The sequence below is a fragment of the Rhipicephalus microplus genome, chromosome X, assembly GCF_043290135.1.
Source record: "Rhipicephalus microplus isolate Deutch F79 chromosome X, USDA_Rmic, whole genome shotgun sequence".
In the NCBI taxonomy this organism is placed as follows: domain Eukaryota; kingdom Metazoa; phylum Arthropoda; class Arachnida; order Ixodida; family Ixodidae; genus Rhipicephalus; species Rhipicephalus microplus.
Window position 1 is genome coordinate 141,828,657 of NC_134710.1, and position 23,427 is coordinate 141,852,083.

At 42.1% G+C, this 23,427-nt stretch overlaps 1 protein-coding gene across 3 annotated transcripts in view; it reads left to right on the forward strand.

Annotated features, from left to right (window-relative positions):
- l(3)76BDm (trafficking protein particle complex subunit 8 homolog l(3)76BDm) overlaps positions 1-17,672 on the forward strand; it is a 223,669-nt gene extending 205,997 nt beyond the window's left edge. For 2 of the 3 annotated variants that reach the window (XM_075877897.1, XM_075877899.1), the window contains 2 exons: positions 15,871-15,921; positions 16,738-17,672. In XM_075877897.1, coding sequence (XP_075734012.1) covers positions 15,871-15,921; positions 16,738-17,005 — 319 coding nt within the window. In that variant the 3' untranslated portion in view covers positions 17,006-17,672. The remainder of the gene's footprint in view (positions 1-15,870; positions 15,922-16,737) is intronic. The other variant, XM_075877898.1, reaches the window with a different exon arrangement.
- Positions 17,673-23,427: the final 5,755 nt, after the last annotated feature.

The following is a 23,427-nucleotide window of genomic DNA, read 5'->3' on the forward strand; positions in this document are numbered from 1 at the left end:
ACAAATATGAAAAGTGTCTTGTCACAGTTTTACTAGGGCCCCCTCGTTGGGAATTGAGTGTAGTAGGCTGAGTAGTCACTCATTTTCAGTAATGCTTTTACTAAGAAGATGGGTATGGATTAATGTATTGAATTCCGATTTTGCTCAGGCTGATACCTTTCATTTAACGTTGCTTGTGATATGATCGGCATCCTAAGTTGTAGATCTTTATGCAATTTTACATGACACGAGCGTATGTAAAAGTATCTATGCATGGTGCTTTCAATAATTATTACTATGGGCAAGAGGGGGAATTGTATAATAGAAAAAAAAAGAACCCTGGTAGCAATAAAACGCCACTACTTGATTAGTTCTATACTATAACTTCAGGGAGTGACTGTGCATGCATAGTATTGGCAGTATCACTTGGTAAACTCGCAAACACGTGTTTTACAAACAGCTTCTTTAACCTTGAGTTCCAGCTATTGACCAACTCTCACTAGCATTTGTCAGACATGTGTTGAATATCTACAGGGTGTCTAGCAACTGGGAAAACAGGGAAAAGTGAGGGAATTCACTAACAGAGTGAGACATGTCAGGTAAAACAACTTTCTTAGGTGTTGCTCTTATCTAGGTGGTGTAAAAACTGGTACAAACTTGCGTCCCAGCAACAGTTTTCTCCGAGTAACAGCTGCCAATTTTGAAGGCTATGTTTCCGGGCATGGTGAATGAGTCATAGAGTAATATATAAAAAGTTAAGAGAGGACACTCCCATAGGCCCCTGCGGCTGATTTGGGTTCGCAGCACTCCAAACGGCCGTTGAGAATCTTTGCAGCCTCAGAGATGGGAGGCGGTAAAAAAGGATGTCTCGAAGGGCTATTTTTTAGCAATTAGGAATATTATACAGTGTCCAAGACCACTTATATGTGCGTGCTCGTCTCTGAGGTCATACTTTAAGTTTCTTTTTTTTAACGTATCGTTTGCATGTATCAATTAACTTCGTGTAAGCTGCGCTACCAGAGCGACTGTGTGTCTATGCACACATTTTAAATACAACATGAGACTCATTGGAGGAGTGAAAACTTTTATTTTCAAGTGATATTCTTGGTAAGCACATGCTCACTTTGTTAATGTTTGATAAACGAAGGCACAAAGGGAGGTACGTTGCACTGCGAGACGTGGAAATACAGCTGCCATATCATGAGTATGAATTACACACAAAAAAAGCATATAGACAACATTATAAGAAGACCCACAGAACAGTAAAACTGCAATAGATGCACACAACTACACCTACAGTGCACAATGCAACGCGGTATTGGTTGCCGTAGCAATTGACTCCGGCATGAACTCAACGAAGAAGAGAAAAATGTTAGTTAGGTTTTCTTTGCCGCCTTCGAACAGATTTTCTCCTACGCACTTCACATTGTTCTTTTGCGAAAAACAGTCACAAGCTGTTGCTACAGCAAAAACAAAGCAATTTTAGGTGCCATGCAAGCTGTTAACGAGGCAGGAATGTTTGATCAAAGATTAAGCCTTGGTTTTAGCTAACAAATGTTTTTCTAGATTCACCACTTTTCTCTTATCAGATCGTTGGAGCTTTATGTAATTATCGAACGTCACATATAACATCCTATCTCACACATGAACTGAATTTGAATACATGTACCGGCACAAAGAAAACCTAATAATGCGAGTGGCGACTCACTTTTTAGCCAAGAAACGATTTTCTCATAAATGTGCTGTGCAGCATTACAAACAGTTTGTTTTTTTCGCGTGATGCAGTTTACGAAAATGAGGTGAGGAGTACAAAGCGAGGTGAAGAGTACAAAAAAAGCTTTCTGCGCCGAACTGCGCAATGGGAACAACGTTACTTTAAGGCCTCAATGACGAATGCAATATGCACTTTACAAAGTAATGATGGCATTTGCACCTAGCAGCAGCCAAGCCAAGAGGCAGATAAAACAAGCAAACACCACGATGCACGCCAGGCACGTTATCGCACATCTTTCATTGTGTCTCCCTGCTGCTGTTCATACTTCTTCATTGCCTTAAATGCTCATGAACAGGGAGTGTGAAAACGTTGCCGTCGCAGCGAGGCCATGTTCACTTCTCTCGCATCAGATTTATGCCAGATATTGCCCGACCATGTGCATGCGAGACGCTAATGACGGATAAGAAAGCCACAATCGCAGTCGCAAAGACACTAGAAAAGGTACTGTAGCAGATAACTACCATATTTACTTGCGTAATGAACGCACTCACATAATAAACGCACCCCCTACATTCATCCGCTGCAGTCCCGCTAACCAACACCTGGCGTCTCCTCACCCCTTGGATCACTTCCATTTTTTATTATTTTGCCATTTCGCCGGCACCCCTCAGTCACCATTGCTAGCTCCCCCCCGTCGCCCATTGCCGCACGCGGTATTGTTTTTCTTTCTATCTGTGCGCGGCATGCCAGCAGGGGTTCAGGAACGGTGCGCGTGTAGAGACATTACAGCTGATGATCGTGACCTTCGCTCGCTGTGTGCTTAAAACTGCCCACGCCAACCGATCGACAATCGCTTCCTGCAAATACGAAAAAAACCCAACCACGTGCATGCGGTTTTTGAGCGATGAAGACAGGAATTGCTGTCACGAAAGGTCATTCGTCGCTATCGCGTTGCAGGTTTCTGGAAAACCAGAAAAAAAATATCGCTTGTCCAGAAAAGATTGTGACGATTTCTGCAACATGATAGCATCCCCAGTTCTCTCTTTGCTTGTTATCCGTGCGTAGAGGAACTTCTCATGCAGAAGCAAGGCGGCGGTCGTATATTGTCGTTAATCTTGTTATCGACGGTTTGTTTTGAGGTTTCGGGGGTAGCTTGCTACAATGTTAACGGCGTCGTCATGGTGGTCGTGTGAGGCTGCCGCGAAGTTGGCAAAGTGTGTCGTAGCGCACGCTTTCGGCACCCCTCGGGATCACAGCAGATACCACTGCTGTGGTTAAATGATTGTGAGAAAAGATAGCCGCGAAACGCTTTTATGGCATGCACGGGCGGCCCAGGGACAGTTTGCAGAAGATAGCGCCATCATGCAACCAAAGATGAGTAAAGTGCAACAAAGAAGCTGTTTCCAAACAGTGTATGTTTATGTAAATTGCGAAAAGATAAGCGACCTAACTTTCTTTTAGATTACTGCAGTTTTTGCTCCTTCCGAAGAAGTTTTCATGAAATTTGCCCTGCATATTAAGTTCTAACTTTGCTCCGATTTTTCTAGAATAAAAGTTTGTTCACTACATGAGTAAGTACGGTAGTGTGTCCGTTTTCCTTGAAAGCAGTGACTGTTGTGTTGCCATCTTACGGCTGGCGTGAAGCTGCATAGCGCCGCCGCTTTTGGCCAGAGTTACCACTATTAATTTTTATGTTACTCTATGAATAAGTCGGGAAGCAGCGTTTAAAGAACCTGTTCAGTTTGAAAACTTCGTGGTGTTGTGCAGCGCCGTCGCAAGTGGTGGCTGGAAGTGGCGCTGCTGCTGCAACAGGCTTCCGCCAGTCTGGGTGCATGTTAAAGAACCCCAGGTGGTCGAAATTTCCAGAGACCTCCACTACAGCGTCTCTCATAATCCTATGGTGGTTTAGGGACGTTAAACCCCACATATCAATCAATCAGGCTTCCGCCAGTCCAAAAACGCGCGCCGGTTCGAGTGTGTCCTCTGTGCGTTTGGCTGCCGTTCGCTGTGTCCGCGTGTCGTAGTAGACACACTGAAGAGATTTTGCGTGATGTGTTCTATGTAGTGTGGATGCTTGTTACCTAGTCTGCATTGCTGACTTGTGTGCTTATATGCCGGGGCGTCTATAGCGCTAACAAATGCCCGTGACACTTCTGGGCTCCATGTGATCGGGCTCTTCGTGCTGCATGTGATCGCGCTATTCCCCGTCTGTACAAAATGCTGTCATAAATTGTGAGTCTGCTATGTGCATATTTATACCGCGGACACGTTGAAAAGTTACAGGTACATTGTCGATGTGGAGAATATTGAAAATGCTTGCGGTAATGAAGTGAAGTTTTGAGCAGAAAAATGTGCCTAAAATTTTCCTGAACTCCCGTGATATTTTTTAAGCCGCAAAAAAGATTTCACATAGAGGGATCACGGTCGAAGAAAAATGCTTGAAGTGTGTTAAATCACCACGCGAGCCTGGAAACTCCGCGGATACGGCAAGTGGTGCACCCTCTTTGAGCAATAAGTGTTCGTTTGCCGTATGCGAGTTGGCGCAGCATTAACAGTTCTGATTTTGTGGTCTTTTGTGCAATAAAGGCTAGAGAGCTCATGCTAGTCATTGAAAAATGCGTTGTCACTGATCAGTGAGTGAGTCACTGATCAGTCAGCGAGTGTTAGTGCGCATGGGCTTGCTGCAAATACATTTAAATCTCACACTATATATCACTGTGCTTTCACAACTGACAGAATTGCTCGCGCGCTTTGGCACACTGAGTGTGTGCCCAGGCTGCGAAAGATTATGCGCTGGGGTGCTGCTATGTGAAGGAGTGAGCAGCTGCTGGGAAGTATTAACCCAGCGTTTACAAGCTGCATACTTTGTTTGCATGTGAACCTCCTGACCTCAATGAGCTCCTTTCCGCAACTTGCGCAGATGAGCCAGCAATAAACGGTCACAACTGGGATTGATCGCTATCGAAGTGTGCACATCCATAGTTTAGTCACGTGCTTGCAATGGTTGATTCCTCTGAACGCGCAGTGCTGCACATAGCCAATCTGCACAGCAGTGTTAGTGATGTTACTACATAGTCTTCTTGGCGTTTTGGGGCACTTGATGCAATTTATAATAATAATGATATCTGGGGTTTTGCTATTGTGATAAGCGACTGAAATTATCATCGTCTGGTGTCAACGTGCACTGACATTGCACAGTACACAGGCCTGTCGCATTTTGCCTCCATCAAAATGTGACCGCCATGACCGGGATTGAACCCGCGATTGAATGGGCACGTTTCATAGATATCTAGATCTCATACTATCACCTCGCCTTCACACCGAACAGAGCTGTTTGCCCGTGTTAAGTCACTGAATGTGTCCCCGCAGGCTGTGAAAGAAGCAGCTACAGTGAAGTATTAACTTAAAATATAAGCAGCATACTTTGTTCGAAGCTGAAGCTCTCGAGCCCGATGGGCTCCTTTCCGCGACTAGCGCAGATGAGCCAGTGAAAAAATCCGGTCCCGACAGGGCTTGATCTCTACCAAAGTGTCGCGACACAGGCATAACTAATTTCTGCGAATGTGCTGTGCTCTTAGTGGGTCTGCCTGACAATGTTGAGTGACGTTTTCTAGTTATTTTTTCAGCCTTTAATACAAACTATAATGGGTAATGCGAATGGTGTGTGCAGATCCCACTGCACGATTCGCATGGCTCCAACAAAATTCTGCCGTTAGGTATTTTCACAGAACCTACCAGAACCTTTGGAGTTTTTCCCATTAGCCGAAAAAAAAAATTGTCGTCATAGCTGGTCACTTAAAAAATTAATAAACTATTAATTATTAGCCTATCATGCCGAACTTGATGAGAGGCGCATCGTCCGCCGGTCACCGGGTGCCTGATATAATTTGTGCAACGTAGAATGCGGTTTCAAACATTCCTGCTAATTCATTAAAACCTTCATAATTACCTAACGAGAACAACTAGTTGATCTCGTCATTGCGCGGATTCAATATTTGCGCGGATATCAGCTGCGCACACCACGTTCGCCTGCGCTTCGTCGTCTGTTACGGGGAGCCTGTTGCTGCCCTGGAAGTAAGTTCTGCCTTGATTTCAATGTATGGCCTCCTCTCTATCGCTGTAGATGATCAGGTCGAGGTGCACTCGGCTCTCAGTATGTGACCGCACCTGTCTGGTTTTGAAGCTTTTAAAACTGAGAGTCGATTTGCCGCTGTTTATAATGGCAAAGTTATCGAACAAAGAAGCGGTGAAGACATCACCTGGATTGATGATGTCTTCAAAGCAAGCCTACATAGCCACAGCTAAATGGAAGTTAAAATATATTGTGAATTCGTTCAACCTGCCTTTATCACCATACTTTTCATTTTTCTTTCTTTCGCATGTGCGCAGCATTGATGAAGGTGGGAACAGAAATACAAAAGTATGAGCTTTCGAAGCATATCAAGACAGTGGCGCTCGCCCACGGGAATGACAAAAGGTCTTCTTGAACTTCAGTTTTTGTGCGATTTTGAGCTCATTTGTCATAGGCTTGAATGTAAACATTCGGCAGATGTCCATCTGGTTGGGTATGCAAACTTGGGAATGATCTAAACTCCAACCAAAAAGTATTTGAAGATGCGTAAGCTCGACATTTCGGAACCGACTTGGTTGCTTCCTCAGTGGACGACTACCTACCGAAATGACTCAAGCAACACGCCAACAACGTCCGGAAGCTCTGCAAAAAGCTCAGCGCAGTTGCCGAGCATTCTGAGACGTTTGACCACCAGATAAATTTTGACGCAACGACCATCTTTGAAAGTGAAACTATCTAGAGCAGAAAGTTACGACTCGAGTCGTGGCATATACAGCGAACGAACCAAAACATCAACTATTCTCTCGGAACCCCCGGTGTATACACATGGACTACGCTCTACGGTAAAATGGGAGAGAGAGAGGGAGGGGGAGTGGTCAATAACAGCCCCGTGAGTGCTTTGAAAATGCTGTTGCAACGTAGCCCCATTCTTCCCTGAGGAAGGAACTAAGTCGCTTACGAAACATCGGGTTTACACATCTTCACGTACTTTACGGTTGGAGTTTAAATCGTTTTTCTCATTCTTCATCGGACGCTCTGGCTAAATTACTTTTTCGGGCATATTGCGTTTTATGTTTACTCGCTTTGATACAACGTGGATACGGCAAATATCGCCGTGTGGCATTAGAGGGGCCGAGTAAGGCGGCTTTTCTTATTTTGTTGCTTTCTTGGTGTTCCCACACGTACGGGCCGTGCCTTCCATGAAGCAAATTATACAACACTGTGCTAGCAAAGCAGACCACTCCTTTTATAGCTGAGGAATTGGAAACCTTTTTGCATGAATTTCAGACAGGTAAACAGTGGCTATATTCCCTCATTGGTAGCAGATGTCATTCCTCGCCTGCTGCTGTCGAAATCGTTAAAGAAGTCACTTATGTGGCAAAGGCAATTCACTGAATGTGATAGCAATAAAAAGTGAACTTCGTTTGCAAACTTGGCCATGAGAGTACAACAAACAAAAGGCTGTGATCCGTCCACTGATCCCTTCTAGAGATACGAGCGACCGCCAGCGACCATGCCTGGTGCGCGCAATCTGCCAAAGGCACGCAACCTCACGCCCCCTTCAGCTCCAATCTCCTTGCGCCTTTCGTGCGAAGCAGGTGGTGCAGCTCGTTTCTTCTCTGCTTCAACTACGTTTGTCAAAGCTGTTCACGAGCTTTCACTCCTGCTTGAAACATACGACGGGCAGGCCGGTGTTGTCAATTTGGACTAATAAGCATGACGGCGATGGCAAAAGTGCTCTTGATGTCACCTTATAGTTGCTATTTCGGAAAATGAATTTCTATCTCAATGGTACCGACCCACCCTTTAAGCTGATGATGATAGGCTTGAACATACCCGAATATCTAATCAATTTATTGTTATCCAGCCTTGGATTGTCTGCAATGAGTGACTTCTATTGGCACCAATAGTGGTTGCAACTTGCAATTTTCAGTACTTGAACTTCAAGAAAGGCTGTATGTTGTCTTTCAAAGCCTTGAATTTGTGAAGTAGATCATCTTAAGTACAAATTAACTGTGGATGCAAGCTGTTTGGACCCTGTGTGCATTGTCTTTGGAGGCTGGTCCCAGGTAACTTACTCTAGTACCTATTCTTACTTAGAATCAGGGTGACTCGCTTGCTAGCACACTTAGTCCATCGTTCCTACATGAAGGTGTGCTCAGAAAGCACTCCACAGGCACAACTTGCACACTTTGACGGGAAGCAACAGGGGCTGTGGATAGGCAAAGATATGTGGTCATGATCACATGGAGATGGGGTTTGATATGAAACTTGTCTCATGCTCACAGCAGCACTGCATTATTTGACGTATGCATGTGGGAGGTAGTGGCCAGATACTGCACCAGGGCGGCCAATCCTTCTCTGGTGAGGGAGTGCGTTCCCGGCGGTGGTTACTGGTGAGGCCGCACCTCAGGCCTCACCACCTTAATTAAGGGCCTAGAGTGTACGGAATTGGCCTCCTGGTAGCCTATGGGGTGCGGTTTATTATTATATTAAGCGGACAAAATTTAAATGCGTTTACGAGGTGATATTACCATTTTAATCTTTTTAGTGATTAGGCTTAATTTTGATTGCGGAATAACTCTGGAACTATTAAACCTAGCCTGATCAAACTTCAGTAGCGTCAGGTTTACCCTAAGGACTTTCAACTTTATAAGCAAGAAGTTTCCCGGTAGAATATTAACGAAGCTACAAGCGATCGTAAAAAACACGTGGTCTGACTGTTGTTGTTTTCACAGATTCACACTGTTTTCCGCTCCTAAAATTTAAAATTTTCGTTTGTAATAGCAGTATTTGTAGCGGTTGAACTCCTTGTACCTTCACGAACAAATAGACACCACTCTGACCCTCCTAGAACCAAAATTGCTAAAGTTATAGGCAGATATGTGCAGAGCTCACCTACACGTGCTGCTGACGTGGCCGCTCCTGTGGCTCCTCCACTGCATTATAATGGGAGGCTTTTCAACAAAGGAGTGTCTTTTTGAGAATTATCAGGGAAAGTCACTAGCATGTGAGGGATTCCCAATTCTGTCATTGTGGCAGGTGGCACAAAGAAATTATAAGTTACCAACTGAAATGGCCAACATGTCTACAATGTTTAAAATAGCAGCTGCAAACATTAAAAAGGGCAGACAGGAAACAAAGATTGGAGAAAAAGGAGCAAACATCAACACTTATTAATGAGTGACCGAGAAAACACAAAGGGTTCTTTTGAAGTGAAATTTAAGGCTTCTATATATCTTTCTATGAAGGAATGAGCACTTTTGAAGCATGATACGAGTGTACTTGGAGAATAAGGGCAACTGCAATAAGTAAATTTGTGTTCTCTGCTGTTTTGTTTTAAATATGATTCATAGAATGGCCAACTTATATGAAGTAGTATTCATTGCATCGGTCAGGGAAATTTAGCTGTAATGGTCAGGGGAAACCTGGAAAAGTCAAGGTATTTGATTCATGCAATTTGATAGATATGCTGGTATTAGAGCAGTATACATAGAAGAGTCCCAGGTGGTTGAATTCAACGTGAAGTTTCTTACTTTAATGTTCTGCACTGTAGCTCAGGTCTGGAACACAAGTCATTCTGTCATCTGTTCAATCAAGTTCTTCACTCTCTAGGTACCCTTTTCTTGGCAAGATGAGTAAGGGTGTAGGTGTTGTTTCTGAGCCCTGATGTTCACATTCTTATGTAGGTGCAATGAGTACATATGAAACACTACAGTGGACATTTGCATCAACTTGTTTAAAGGGGCACTGACACAAAATTTTGTGGCCGAGACAGCCTGTGGGGTCAATTTCCAAGAACATTCGTATATCATCTGCAAAATATCAACAGCAAATACAGCTGGGGAAGTATTTTAAAAGAATTTTAAAGCTTGCGTGAGCCCTCGACTCCATCACACCATTGACACCCTCGAAGGGGACCCTGAGGTGACCATCTACTTCCCTCACGTCACCTCGCTGCCGTCAACAAAACATTTTATGGTGACGTCATAGCCGCCATTTTTTCTGCCGCATTTGTTTCCGTAGTCTATACTTTTTGGCGACTAGTTGCAAGTGCGTGGCCGTGGCGTATGCTTAGAAAGCTTTGTGTTTGGCGATTTTACAGTCCCATTTTCTATTCGAAAGTAATTCACGATGTGGACTGTGCGGAAGTGTGTCGCAGCTCTGTGTGGTGACGTGGTCAAGATCTGCACACGCTAGGTGGCGACAGTTGCACCCTGTTTTTGGAGCTCTCTCAAACTGAAACTGATCGATTATGAGGGGGCTGTAGTTAATTATTTGTTATGTGCTGCAGCAAATGATGTGTCGTGTCATGACTAACAGGCCCCAGCAACACATTGCAGCAGAAAAACGCGAAAGCAAAGTTTTTGTGTCAGTACCCCTTTAAGTGATCGTATTGTTTACAAGTTTAATTGCTTTAATTTGTTCAATATAGAATGCTTGTATAGTGTGAGAATAGGTGTTTCACTTTCTATAAATTTTGTTGAAATTATAATGTATAGTACAAGTAATCAGCTTACGGAGGAGCTGGAACACTTTATGAACCTAGTCACAACACTTTGTTGTCGTTCTGAAGTTAAGGCAGTTACAAACATGTGAGCTAAATTTTATTGCACTTTATGCAGCTGGGAATCTTCACTTCTATCTCAAAAAGGCCTAAAATCATTTGCTTCTGTGTAATGTCATTGCCAAGCAGACAGGAAATGGGCCCGTCAGGTATTGATTGATTTCACCAATGGCATATCATCGTACCATCTCTGGAAGTGATATGCCAAGTCACGTCAGTACCATGACCATTACAGGGTGCCACTACAAGATAGTGTGCCAAGCACCTGAACCAGAAGTAGGGACCAACAGATTCAGAGAAAAAAAAAAAGAGAGAAAATGTTCAAGGCCATAATGGGTTGCAACATAGCTTTTGGGTGGTGCATCGCTCACTTGCTATCCCCTCCTGTGTAGGTTCCAGCACGCTCATGGGGATGAAAGGAAAAGTGCTCACTTGTAGGTAATAAACTTGTACAGTTTTTGGAGCTGGAGATTTGTGAGGCAACATACCGTAGTCCAATAACCCCTTTAATGTTTCTTCAAAGACACTGGTAATTTCAAATAATACTGATGTTGTTACATCGCAATTGCGCATCATACTTGAGGGCCCTGCTGACTCACTCGCTCTGTTAGTATGAGAAGTGTGTAACTATGGCTTTTTGAATAAGAACATAATTTTTGGTTTTATCAATAACCAAGTGAAAAGGGCCATTGCCAGAAAGGGGCAACAACTTCTTAAAAAAGAAAAAATAGTTGGGAAGTCATTTTGTGGTAACTGAGAAAGGTGTTGCAGAGCCCCTTTTAATGTTTTCGGTTATGTTACATATATCTCATGGGCTTTGTTTAGTGCTTGTTTGGGTAAACATATCGGGTTGTCTAGATTATACAAGCTGCATCTTTGGAGAAGACACCCTCCCACTACCCCCATTCATAGACGTTTTCATAGGAACGTTCGTACAGTTGAAGCCACGTGTATCGAATCCACATATAATGAATTATTGTGTATCTCAAACAGTTTTAAAATCTCCCTGAATATGTTTTCGATGTACACAATTTTTATATATCGAATTACCAGCAGTTAAAAATTTTTTATTATCCCCTTCAGATTCAATATAAGTATCTGAGTTTGATGGCAGTATATGTCAATTTTTATTACTATAAGGTGCACCTTTTGTCACACAATTGACTCTATCAGTTGTGACTACACATGGGTTCATAAGATGAGCTGTACTTGTCTATTATGGATTGATTAGTGTTCATGAAAGTGTCAACATAAGGGATGCAGGTTATGACATAAAAACATTAAGGAACACTCATTGTAAACAGACAAGGAAGAAACACATAAGGTCATTGCGCTTCACCAAAATTAATCAAAGCACTTGTTGACTGATAGGCTGTTGAACACTTCAGCCTCTTCAGCTGGCAGTGTCACCGGAATGTGTCACCAAAACATTGTGTCACTGGAACATTGCAGGCACACTTCTGACTATAGTATTTATGACACAACACTTTTTATTAAAGTCAAGGCTTTAGATAGTCTTAGATGCCTCATCAAATGCAAAATATGATACTGCTTTAGTTAGTGAGCTCGCTCTCACTGTCTGATAAGTACTTCAGCTAGTTGAAGTCTGCGCAGCTTAATAAAGTAGCTCGAAAAATGGCTGATGGCACTGGCCCGACAGTGCCGACATGATGTGGTGCGTGTTAACCTAGGGTCAATCTTTGGGACCCAATTAAGTTCTCCCCATCATACCATGCTGCTTATACCCCTGTCACACGGGCACCCGCGAAGACCGTTTAACTCCCTCGTCCTTACGACAACGAAGATGCGGTCCGTGTCACACGGCCACCCTTACTCAAACGAAGGTAAACGGAGCGTTTCGCAAAGGACGTTCAACGATCTCCCTTCGCAGCGAAACGAGGTACTCTAATCCCTAGCAGTCTAGAGGTCAGAGAAAAATTTCGAGCACTAAGTGGCCGCAGTGAAAGAGTAATACATTTTGGCAATCTTAAACGTTCTTTCGTTGCAGTACTCATTCAAAACGCGTGTTTGTTTACATATATTTACGCCCGCCAGAGTTCACTTACTCTCAACACCGATGCTCTACACTCCGTGCCTCGCACGTGGTGCCTCGCGAGTCGGGCCGGCCGGCGCCATTGAAAAATATTTCGTCCATGCGTGTGGTTGTGGTCGTCGCTGTGTCACTCATGGCTGAAGAACACAAAATGTGCGCTCACGAGGCAAGGAAGCACAAGAACTTTCGTACACAAACATGAACACAGGCAACAAAACAACTAAAAGCCCAATGTGGCCAGCGTCACTAGCAGCATCGCTACATTTAGCGAATTCGTTTTTCTTTGAAAATATTTTTATGGTTTGTTAGCCTCTTACCTCCTTAATAGTGGTTTTTTGTAAAAACCCTAGAACGAGGATTCGCAAAAAAATCAATAGAGATGAAATTAGAATACTTTTCCGAAAATCAAACAGCGCCAGCTGAGTCCCCTCGCGCCAACTGTTACAACCTTTTCATTGCCGTGTGACACTGCCACAACTCCTTCTCCGTCGAACCACCTAGGGGAGATTTACGTTGACGGTGTGCAACGTAGTTTAGTGGTGACCGTGTGACAGGGGTATTACACTGGCCAAAATGTAGTTATTTGCGTGACGCTAACAGCAAGACTGGCAAGGGTTCCGTGTCATTTTAACTTCTTAATAGAAAGCGTGCAAGTTTTGTGACACATTAGTTGAAAGCTTTCTGGCAAAGATTTGTTAATTTTGCTAAGCAACAAAAATGTGACTGTGATATCTGCGTGCATGCACTCACGCACACACACACAGGCACACATGCACTCGCATGCACGCACCAACACACGCACGCAGACTATCGCCTTCGAATATTAAAACTAACTCGAATATTTCTCGAATATTTGATGTTCACTATAATCGTTCGTAGGCTTGTGTGATTATGTCGATGCTTCGAATATTCAAACAAAAATTAGAGTATTTGAATTCGCTTCGGTTCGAATTCAAATCATTGAATATTTCAAAGTATTCACGAGAAAGTAATAAATGGATATTAATCCGTATGTACTGCTTGTAAAGGTGGTTTCACTGCAGTATAGGCGACCTATCGAGAAGAAATCCGCTGTGCCGCGAATCCCCTCTTCAAATTTAAAGGGGCCCTGCAACACTTTTTGAGCATTGTCAGAAAACACTCCCAATCGGTAAATTAAGGCTATTATTGAGGACACGAAAGTCAAATATTATAGCGCAGCACACGGCGTGCGATTCACAATAAATTCTCAAAGTCAGCTAAAAATTGCTCTCTTCTCTCTGCAAATGACTCCACAAGCTCAGAAAGCACTTGTGACGTATTTCCTTTTCCCATGCCATCCCTCCCTGCTTAGCTTCCAGTGCTTTCGTTGGGATGAGAAAAGAGAATGCACTAGCAGCGTGCGAGAAATCTTTGCAACTCCGCGTTTATGGAAGGATTCTATTTGCGTTGGTTAAGTCATGAAGCTTCTTTAGTGAATGCATTCCATTGCTACTTGAAAAGGGTCGCACGACCCCTTTAAGTTAAAATATTACGTTAAAATCAATTAATTTTATTAAGTGCAAAAGCTAGTTATGGTGGCTTATATGCTCTAAGTATAGTAAATCTTAAAATGCTACGTATTTTAAGGGCTATGTCTCGCATCCTGCTGAAAGTAAAATTCTGTTACTACACAGTTCTTCTGACTTCTTTTGAATGCGAAAAAAAAATAAAATTTGAATAGGAGGCTCTATTTCATTAAAAAAAATATTGTGCAGGTTAGTTATGTCATGATAACTATGCCCATTTTTCTTTGTCATATATACTATTCGATACGAAATTATTTGACCAAAATCACTATTCGCTTCGAACCTAAAATTCACTTTGTGCACATGACTGAGGCACAAAAAACATTTTGTGAAACAGGAGAAGAAGAGAGGAAAGAAGAACCTAGCGTTCTTGATCGTAGAATGGCGAGCGCGGTCCCCAAGAAAGGCAACGGAAGCAAGCGAGATAACGAGTATTGCTGTGTATTTGAAAGCTGCCTCAAGTACTCCTATTTTCCTTAGTGACTTGACCAGATATGAGAACAGTGGACAAAATAAAAAGAAAACTATAAAATCAGGGTCTTTTGAGCTAAGAAGGCAGGTACTAAAGCTTCTCTTTCTTTCTGTAATAAAGTGCTACCACATAAAAAAACATACAAAAGATTTGTTCATCATGTGAATTGAACCCAACATCACAGTCACAAGCTCACCTATTAGTCTTATGCTTTCTGGCAAGTACAGATGGTATTTAAAATTTTTGTGTGGAATAACTGACTGTAATAACAGTTGTACTATTTGCAACCTAAATATATGATTGAGTATAAGATTACTGGTGGGAAAAAATTGTACCTCTTCATTATTCGATATTTGATTCGTATTCAAAGCTATGTATTCATATTCAATTCGTATTAGAGAATTTTGGTATTAGCACACCCCTTATTAATTATTGACATCCATGTGCATGTGTATATTGAGCGTAATGAACAAGTGAGGCTCCGCAGCAGTAATCTTCTACACGCGGATCGGAGTCATTCCCCTGTGAGCGCCTTGGCACACCCTCCATGAGCGCCATCTGTCGCATCAAACGGAAACAGCCGCGGCGGCGAACACATGCTGGACGCTGTGCCGGGTGCAGTGTCATCACTTGACTTAATCTTACATCGTGGTCTATACCATGACAACTAAGAAAAATGTCTTATGGCATCAGTTTACTCTTAAATAGAGTAGACTCTAATTAAATGGAACTCTAAGGGACGAGGAAAGTACAGTAGACTTTCATTAAACAGAACCTGAAGGAACCGGGGAAGCATGTTTCATTTAACAGGAGTTCTGTTTACTGAGAGGTGAACTGGGGTGCTTAATACAAGTGCAAAACCAATCATATCAGAAGCAGTTATTCCATTTAATCAGTAGTTCCGGTTAACAGATTTCCGTTGACTGAGAGTCTACGGTATGTTCCACTTGACAGGAGTTTTGTTTACTGAGACATGAACAGAGGTGCAGAATTCAAATATAATAAACCAAGTATTCCAAGAACAGTTGTTCCACTTAAGCAGCAATTCCATTTAAAAGATTTTCAATTAGATTCTACTGTATGTATAGCATTGGTGGCAGTTCTGTCCCATCTATGCGACCAGCTACGAAATTTGTAAAGGGAGATTTTTCTTGCCGTGTTTTTCACACCAGTACTGCCTTGTCACCATTTTATATAGTAGTTTTCACCCTTCGCATGTTGAATGTTGATAGAACTTCATCTGTGTTAATGTGACATTCGTCGATGTCATTTTCGCCAATTTTGCTTTGCCATGAATTCCTTAGATTTTCCAGCTTTTCTCGAAAGCTTTTCCAGCTTTTCTCCTGCAGCTTCCAACACATGGAGTGCACACTGTGGTGGTAAAACAGTTGTCCCTCACGAATCTGGAGCATTAACAGTGTCCTCTGTCAAGACCAACAACTTTAGTCTATGCTGTACACTTGCAGGTGCAACTTTATCATTGGCCTGCCTTCCTCACGTTGGTACGACCCATTCGGGTGGGTGGGCTTATCGCTCAAACCATCAGGTTTCTTAAAGTTAATTTTTTATGACTGTCACTCGTACATCATTTTTCACTGACACTGAAGTGTCGTCCAGCGGCACTGTTTTTGATTACTAGTGCATTCTCACCTGCTCTCAGTTTGAACTTTGTAGTGTAGCTTTTTTTTATAGTTGCCGGTGTTCCATAGTAATGAACGAATAGGACATTGCGAATATGGCGACTTCATGCGCAGAAACACGCGAGGCGAGTGACAAAGAATGGCTCGAATCGCATTGTGCTCAGCCAGTCAAGTGCTGCGGTCCTTGTGTGTAACACGTGCAGATCTCAGCAGCTATATTTTCTGTCTAATAAAGGCTGTCAAAACAATTTTGAGGGCTTAAAATGCAATAATTATGGTCCCATATACCAAATGAAATAGTTGATTACAACATATGCGGCTACTATGCTTTTTTTTTTAGTACGTTTGCTGCTTTAAGTTCGCAACTTTCATTGGGCTGGTACGTCCAAGACATAAATGTAGGCATCATGTTGATGTAGAGATTATTCAGGGGCTTCATTTGTTTGTTCATTGAACCCTATGATCTGACATCTGTTGCCGCTGTCACCTAATACAATTTTTAAAAACTTGTATAAACGATATAATTTCCGCAGTCAACGTTGCATACGCTCATAAAGTAGAAGGAAATAGGAGAAAAGGGTATACAAGTTGCACCTGTATTATACACACCAGCAGAAAATTGAGAAAGAAAATGTATCATATTTTGGCAAGTATGTTTTTTTTCTTATTAATTTTTTGGGGGGCTGGTTACAGGGCACCAGCTGCTGGAACAAGCCCTACGATGACTCCAGACATGGTGGCAACGGATGCTGGTGGTTTTAGCTGGACAACAGCTGTGAGGCGTCATTTGCCGATCAAGTCTCATACAACGGCTGCGGTAGCTCTGTCAGCCACTTTTTCAAAGGCTGGCACATACAACATGGCTGCCCTGCACGTGAGCGTGCTCACAGATGATGGACGTCTTTCACATGAACTGCTGTGTCCTAGTCTCATGGTGGTACAACAGCCACAAACTCTCTAGGCTTTAGTTTTAATGCCATGGGCCATTTCACTCTGCTGGTGGAAGACCTAGATGTCACTACAGTGGAAGTACTAAATATGTGCTTATGGACACTGTCCATGTTGAGTAATATTCACACTATGAACGCACACCATGGCCCTGAACAGTCGATTGACTGACAGGTTGAAATGAGCAGCTGCAGTGCCATTGAAGAACAGTTGTATTGCTCTGGTTTCTTTTAATTTCAGACTGGCTGTGGTAGAACATGTGTATTAAAACTAATTTTTTTAGGGAAGTGCATTGGTGTGCCAGGTGCCAATGCTTTGTCGGGGGTTTTCAACCTTACAAGCAGGGAGCTGGTAAATCGCAATCAGTCTGGCGAGCGTCATATTGTGAGAAGGAAGCCTTGGGAAAGTTTATGCTGTCCAGAGTGTAAACTTGTGTACAACATGCACAGAATATATCTTTGAAGCCACCTTTTCCAGATAAGGGGCACCATGTGACTTTTGGTGTGCTTGGCATATACTCCTGCTTTAAAATGCTTGAGGCATTGTCATGTACTTACCAATAAAACGAAACAAAAACATGACACACACCTGCATTAACATACCAACATGAGCTTTCATATCTTGTGCATCTGTAGTTACACTGTATAGTAAAGTAGGCTTATTAAAGATATTTTATTGAATATGATAGTGTGTAATGACTGCTAGTGTATGTTAAGACTCGTGTAGTCCCACATTTTCTTTTTAGTATTGGAAACTGTCTGCATCCAAGAGCAAAAGTGTTGCCACATTTCTATTGTCACATGCAATTTATGAATCACAGAGCTTAAAAGGCACAGTCTACAAGATATTCTTTTGAGCTAGGTTGGCGACTCAATGATTTGAATGACAGTTAAGACGAACCTGCTATTGCAGGAATCCATAAAATGCTGTCCTTGGGCACCCAGCAGATGTCTATATTGAACGACAAGCTGGGCCTGATATCCTGTATAAAATTTCAAATACTTCAAGAATTTATGTTGCAGTAGAATTTAGTGTGTAATGATGCTTCAGTCAAAATTATGGATGTAGTCATGTACATTTAGTTCATAATACTATGGAGTATATTACTGCCAGTCGGCAAATAGGAGAAGCACATGTGCATCTTTTTCTCCTGAATGAATCACATCCTCATGTGCCATAAAAGTACAGAAATTCTTATACTTAAAGTTTTACGCTAGCTGCTTCAAAATTTCTCTTATATCTTCATTTAAAATGTACTGAACTTGAAAACTTCACATATTTCATGCTTCTCTCCTGCATGACTGTAAAGTTTATTACTTTGGGCTCATAAATTTTAAAGGAGCACTGACATAATATTTAAAAGGTGAGATAATAAGCGAGATAGATATATGTGGAGACGTACGCAACATAAAGATATCAAGGGCAAACAACCTAGAACATATTTAAAATCAATTTTTAAAGTGCACACCACGAGACTGAGCGAGATGCGGAGCCCCTAGCGACACCGACATCAATGCATAAGCAGTGTAAACAAACGTATGTCACGAGTTTGTGCTGGCTGGTTGCTGGCACACGCTTTGCTCTTGCCTTACACTTCATTTCCTCCTCCATGCCTGTAGCTTTGCGTGTGCTGGCTGTGCTGTGACGTGGCCAGCTGTGTTTACCTTGCCCCCAAAACTGCTGCTGCCTGGCTCGGTGCTACTTGAATCCGAAATTGCGATTGCGTGCTCTGAAAAAATCTCTAAATAAATAACCCTTGTGCACTCGCACAAATGAGGTTTTCAGCTGTGATAAGTTGGTCATAATCTGCCTATTACCAAAAAATAATGTTTGTGTCAGTGCTTCTTTAATATACATTAAATTTAATATCTTTAGTGTATTTTTATATTCCTACCATTTCTAGAAACTTGCAAAAACACAGTGGACAATATCGCTACTCAAATACCTAAAGAAACTCTGATACATTTTGCCACTTATACAAAATTTCAAGTACGCCTTGTTAACAATTTTACTGTGTAGTGTAAAGCTTATATGTTTTTCTCAAATAGTACCCTAGTGATAGATAGTGAATTGTTTGCAATGAGGGTGAGTGTAGCCACATGTGAAACATTGTATGCATGCCAGGCACATGGAAAATGCATTCACATTTCGCCATGTTTTTGAAGAGTGAATATGAAGCCCTGACCTTTACCAGCAATGTCTAATAGAGGTCTGTTTTGCATGAATAAAGTTTAATGTGCTGTTTGATGGTGGTTCTTGCATGAAACCTTGTACTGGGTGAAAGGGACATTAAAGGCAAATAACAGTTTATGTTAGAGTGACAGATCAATGTACGACAACGTCTAAAACAGCAATACAGTATTATCAACAGCAGTGCCCTTTTTACCGAGAAAATAAATATATCGTATGATGTGTGCCACGAGCGAGACATTTTCAAAATGATCCCTATGACGTGAGAGCATCCAGCTACAATCTCTAGTAATCAAACTAGCTGCTATAAAAGAAGAACCTTCTGTGCATGAAAAGACATAAGAAAGTGCTGCTCGTCGATTTTTGTTTTATTTATAGAAAAAAGTTACAGCTTTTCCACAAAGGCGGAGCAATGAATGTGATAGCAACAAGTTAGAAGGTGACGTGAAAAATGGCAAGCAGATCAAAACATGTCCTGCGTTTCTCGCGCACAAGTGACGCACGAAACGTAATCACAGATATATATGTATGTGAATAACTTATGAGAAACAGTACAGAACCTGCAAAACGTGCATAGTCGCTGAATACCTAACTGTGTCTCAAGAAGCATTCTCGGTGGCTATGTATACACATGCGCATGTTGTCAAGTGCTGTTCACAACTGTGGCAGGGATGATTGCACAAAATCAGTTTCATTGAAAAATGTGATTGCGACAATTTGAAATGTTATGTGAAGTGAGACTGGCAGTCAACTCATTCAGATCTGATCTCATGTAATTCTACAAAATGCTGGTGTAAGAGAATGCAGCCGCTCCAGGTACACTCTTGGCAGGGACATAGCCAAGGGGTGGCACACCATGCCGTGCTCCCCCCCCCCCCCCCCCAAATTTTTTCGTGATGGCCTAAAAGCGAAAAATGACCATATCAAAAGAGTGTGTGCCCTCCCCCCCCCCCCCCCCGAAAAAATTTCTGGCTACGCACCCGACTCTTCGCACCGCTTTTTCATGTTGGCAGCGCAGCCCGTAAAAGCTCCCGCTTGCTGTGGGGGCACAAGGCACGCGCTGGTCGTTGCCGCAATAGCGCGACAACCATAAGTGCCCCTCCCTACCTTATTCGCTCACGAGATAAGCACGGGCGCAGACTGCCACGGCTGGATAGACTATGTTCACTGCTCAGAAACAGGAGGCTTGGGCATCCTTCCCTGTATATGTATATACATACATATACATATACGTTAATGACGGCGGCGGTGACGGCAAAGAACCAGTCGAGACTTTCCATATAATTGCTATCGCAATAAAAAGCACCGCCGGGGGTTATGGGAAATGGTGCAAGTGGTTCAATTTTTTTTTTTTTTGCCTGGTCAGGCTGTATGGGTGGTGCCATCTAGCAGTCAAGCAGAAAATTGTTCAGTCACCATTCTTGCTGCTGTGGCTCCCGCTACATTGGCTCTGCTGCTACTAGTGTTGGTGGCTATGCAGTGAAGCCAGGCAACGTTGGGCTTGGCAACAGTGACGTCAGAAAAACTGTTTTCAGGGAGGTGATTTTCTATGAGCTACCATGATGCTGACCACTAAAACATGATCGTATTTCAAAATAAGCACTTCCTTGGCAAGAAAAGTAGCACTTCGAGGTTTCTGGTTTGCTATTTCAACAGTCAACGGGAACTTGATATTTGTCTTTAGTGTCCCTTTAAATTTTAGAACAGGCTGGCATGGCTAATTGGTTCAGCTCTGAAGGACTATGAGCAGGGGTGTGCAAATTGTGAATTTTAGAACCAAACTAAATACTAATTAAATAGCGAAGACACTAAATTGAATATGAAGCAAATACAATTTTAAAAATCTTTTAATCGTAAAGCAGCCATTTTCAAAGCATGCAGTCCTAGAATGATAATCTAACCATTTTTGAAACAGGGGAAAATATTTCACAGCATTTTACATGAAGCAGATATTCACAAGCTTTAGTGGAGCAACATTACAATTACAAAAATAAACCACAATTATGTAAACTGAGGTAAACTCGTATTAGCGGCAAATGAAGCCTTCAAAATATTTTGTAGCTACAGGTTGGAATGCAGCAGTAGCTACATTATTCAATGTGGCACTTTGTCTGCAGCTAAGGAAAGCTGATGTATAAATATTAAACAATATTCATTAGTCAGCATCATCATCGCTGTAATGATTATAGTGATTTGATGACACTGCTGCTTTGGCGACAGTGGAGTTTGATTCTGTGATCAATATAACGTCGATAGTCTGGCAAGGCTTTAGGCTGCATGCACTTTGACAACGCAGTGTTACTCTTCTGTGTTTCAATGTTTTGTGCCTTTGAGTCTTTTTCAGCGGTGCTTGCTTTTTGAAATGTATTTAAAAAGTTACTGGGTATTTCTAATATACACTATTTGATTCAAGTTTCGAATGTAAAATGATATTCAATGTATCATTATAAATTTCCGAATATTTGCGTACCCCTAACTGCAGGCAGAAGAAAACTCTGACCTGAGTGCCATGGAACATGGGTATAGGTGGAGTCATATTTTTATGCTGTCTTTTTTTGTTGCATTAAATAAGAATCGAGTCATTAGGTGTTCCTTTTTTTTTCACTCCCCTCTAAATCATAAAATCTGAGTGCCATGTTTTAGGAGGCATGTTTAAAGGGGCCCTGCAATGCTTTTGTAAGTAATTGTCTAATTACCGCATTAAAAGAGCTTTTTTGCTTTATGAATTAATCGACTTCCACAAGAATATTTAGAATTTGATAAGTACGAGAGGAGTTACAGGGCATAATGAAGGGAAAAAAATGCTGAAACGACGAGAACAGAGGAACAACGACACACAATGTGCTGCTAACAGTTTATGGCAGCAAAGTAATACGTGTATAGTAGATAGGCAAAGCCTGCTAGCACATGCGCAGTTAGCATCGTAGTGATGGAAGTGCTGCTCCAAATGCTCCAAACTGCTCCAAAATAGAAATGCTGCTCCATGCTGCCCCAAAGTGCAATATTTGCTAGTAACTGCTCCAAACCTGCTCTGAAAGCATGTTGGCAAATTAAAAAAAAATGAAGTTGAACCATGAGACCATCCCGTGAGCATAAGCGAAACCAAAAGCAAGCTGTATACACTATCATCCTAGTATGCTACTCAATGTCGTAAATCCAGAAAAATCTCGAGGGGTGACGCATATCAGGCCATGGTGTCCAATTTATATCTTTAATATGGGTTGTATTTGTATTTATATAGGAATTAAATCATGCTTTCAAAAAAATTTGAAAAAACGAGCAAGGGGTCCGAACTCGAGCAGTTGCATTGTTCTATTCAGTCTCTTTGTTTCACCTTTTTTCAATTTTCGTAGTTCACACAGCTGAGGGGAATTTAACACAGGCACACAGTAAAAAATGACAAGCCTTTTAAAAAGTTGATTGCACTATACTTAACTGTTAACTCAATTATATCACATGCAAAGCTTAACCTCAAGTGGGGCACTTGCAAGGGGTGTCCTCCCCAGCCTGAACACCAGAAAAGTCCGAACTCTCTTGACCCTTCACCCCCGCCCATTATTTATGCCATCTACGTATTCTGCTTGTATACTAGCTGCATACTAGCATACCGTATGTTTATTAATACTGTTAAACCCCTTTATAGGAGACATGCTCTGGACAGCAATTATTGTCTCTTATGAGCAGGGTACTTCGTATTCATTTCTTATCAACCCGTATTTTATTGTAGGTACACTGGTGTCTCTTATACCCATTTGTCTTTTATGTCAGTGTCTATGATAAAGGGGTTCAACTGGAAATAAAATTAGATGCTTAAGTGATGTTTTAGACTTCAGGAGCCCTTAGAAACATGCATCTTCTCTGAAAACACCAATAGCAACCCCAATTTGTAGCATTTTTTTTCTGCTCCGAAGACGCTTGAGCCTGTTCCAAAGCACCATTTTTTCTGCTCCAGAATCTGCTCCAAAAGCAAAATGTCCCTTCCAACACTGACATCGTCACGTCAACTTAAGAAAAAAAAAAAACACTTAAAAGAGAAGTTTTGTAAGGAATGAACAAAATTCTTTACAACTGTGAGACTCCTCAGCAAATTTCAAAAGCAACAGGTACTTAACGTACTTACACACAAGGCAGAGAGTACCCGGGAGGAGGGGAGGGGGGAGGGCTTTGGGTGCACTATTTTATAGGGGCACAGATTTCCTGACTCCCTCCCGAGATATTCTTCAAAATCTGGATTAGGTCTCCGTT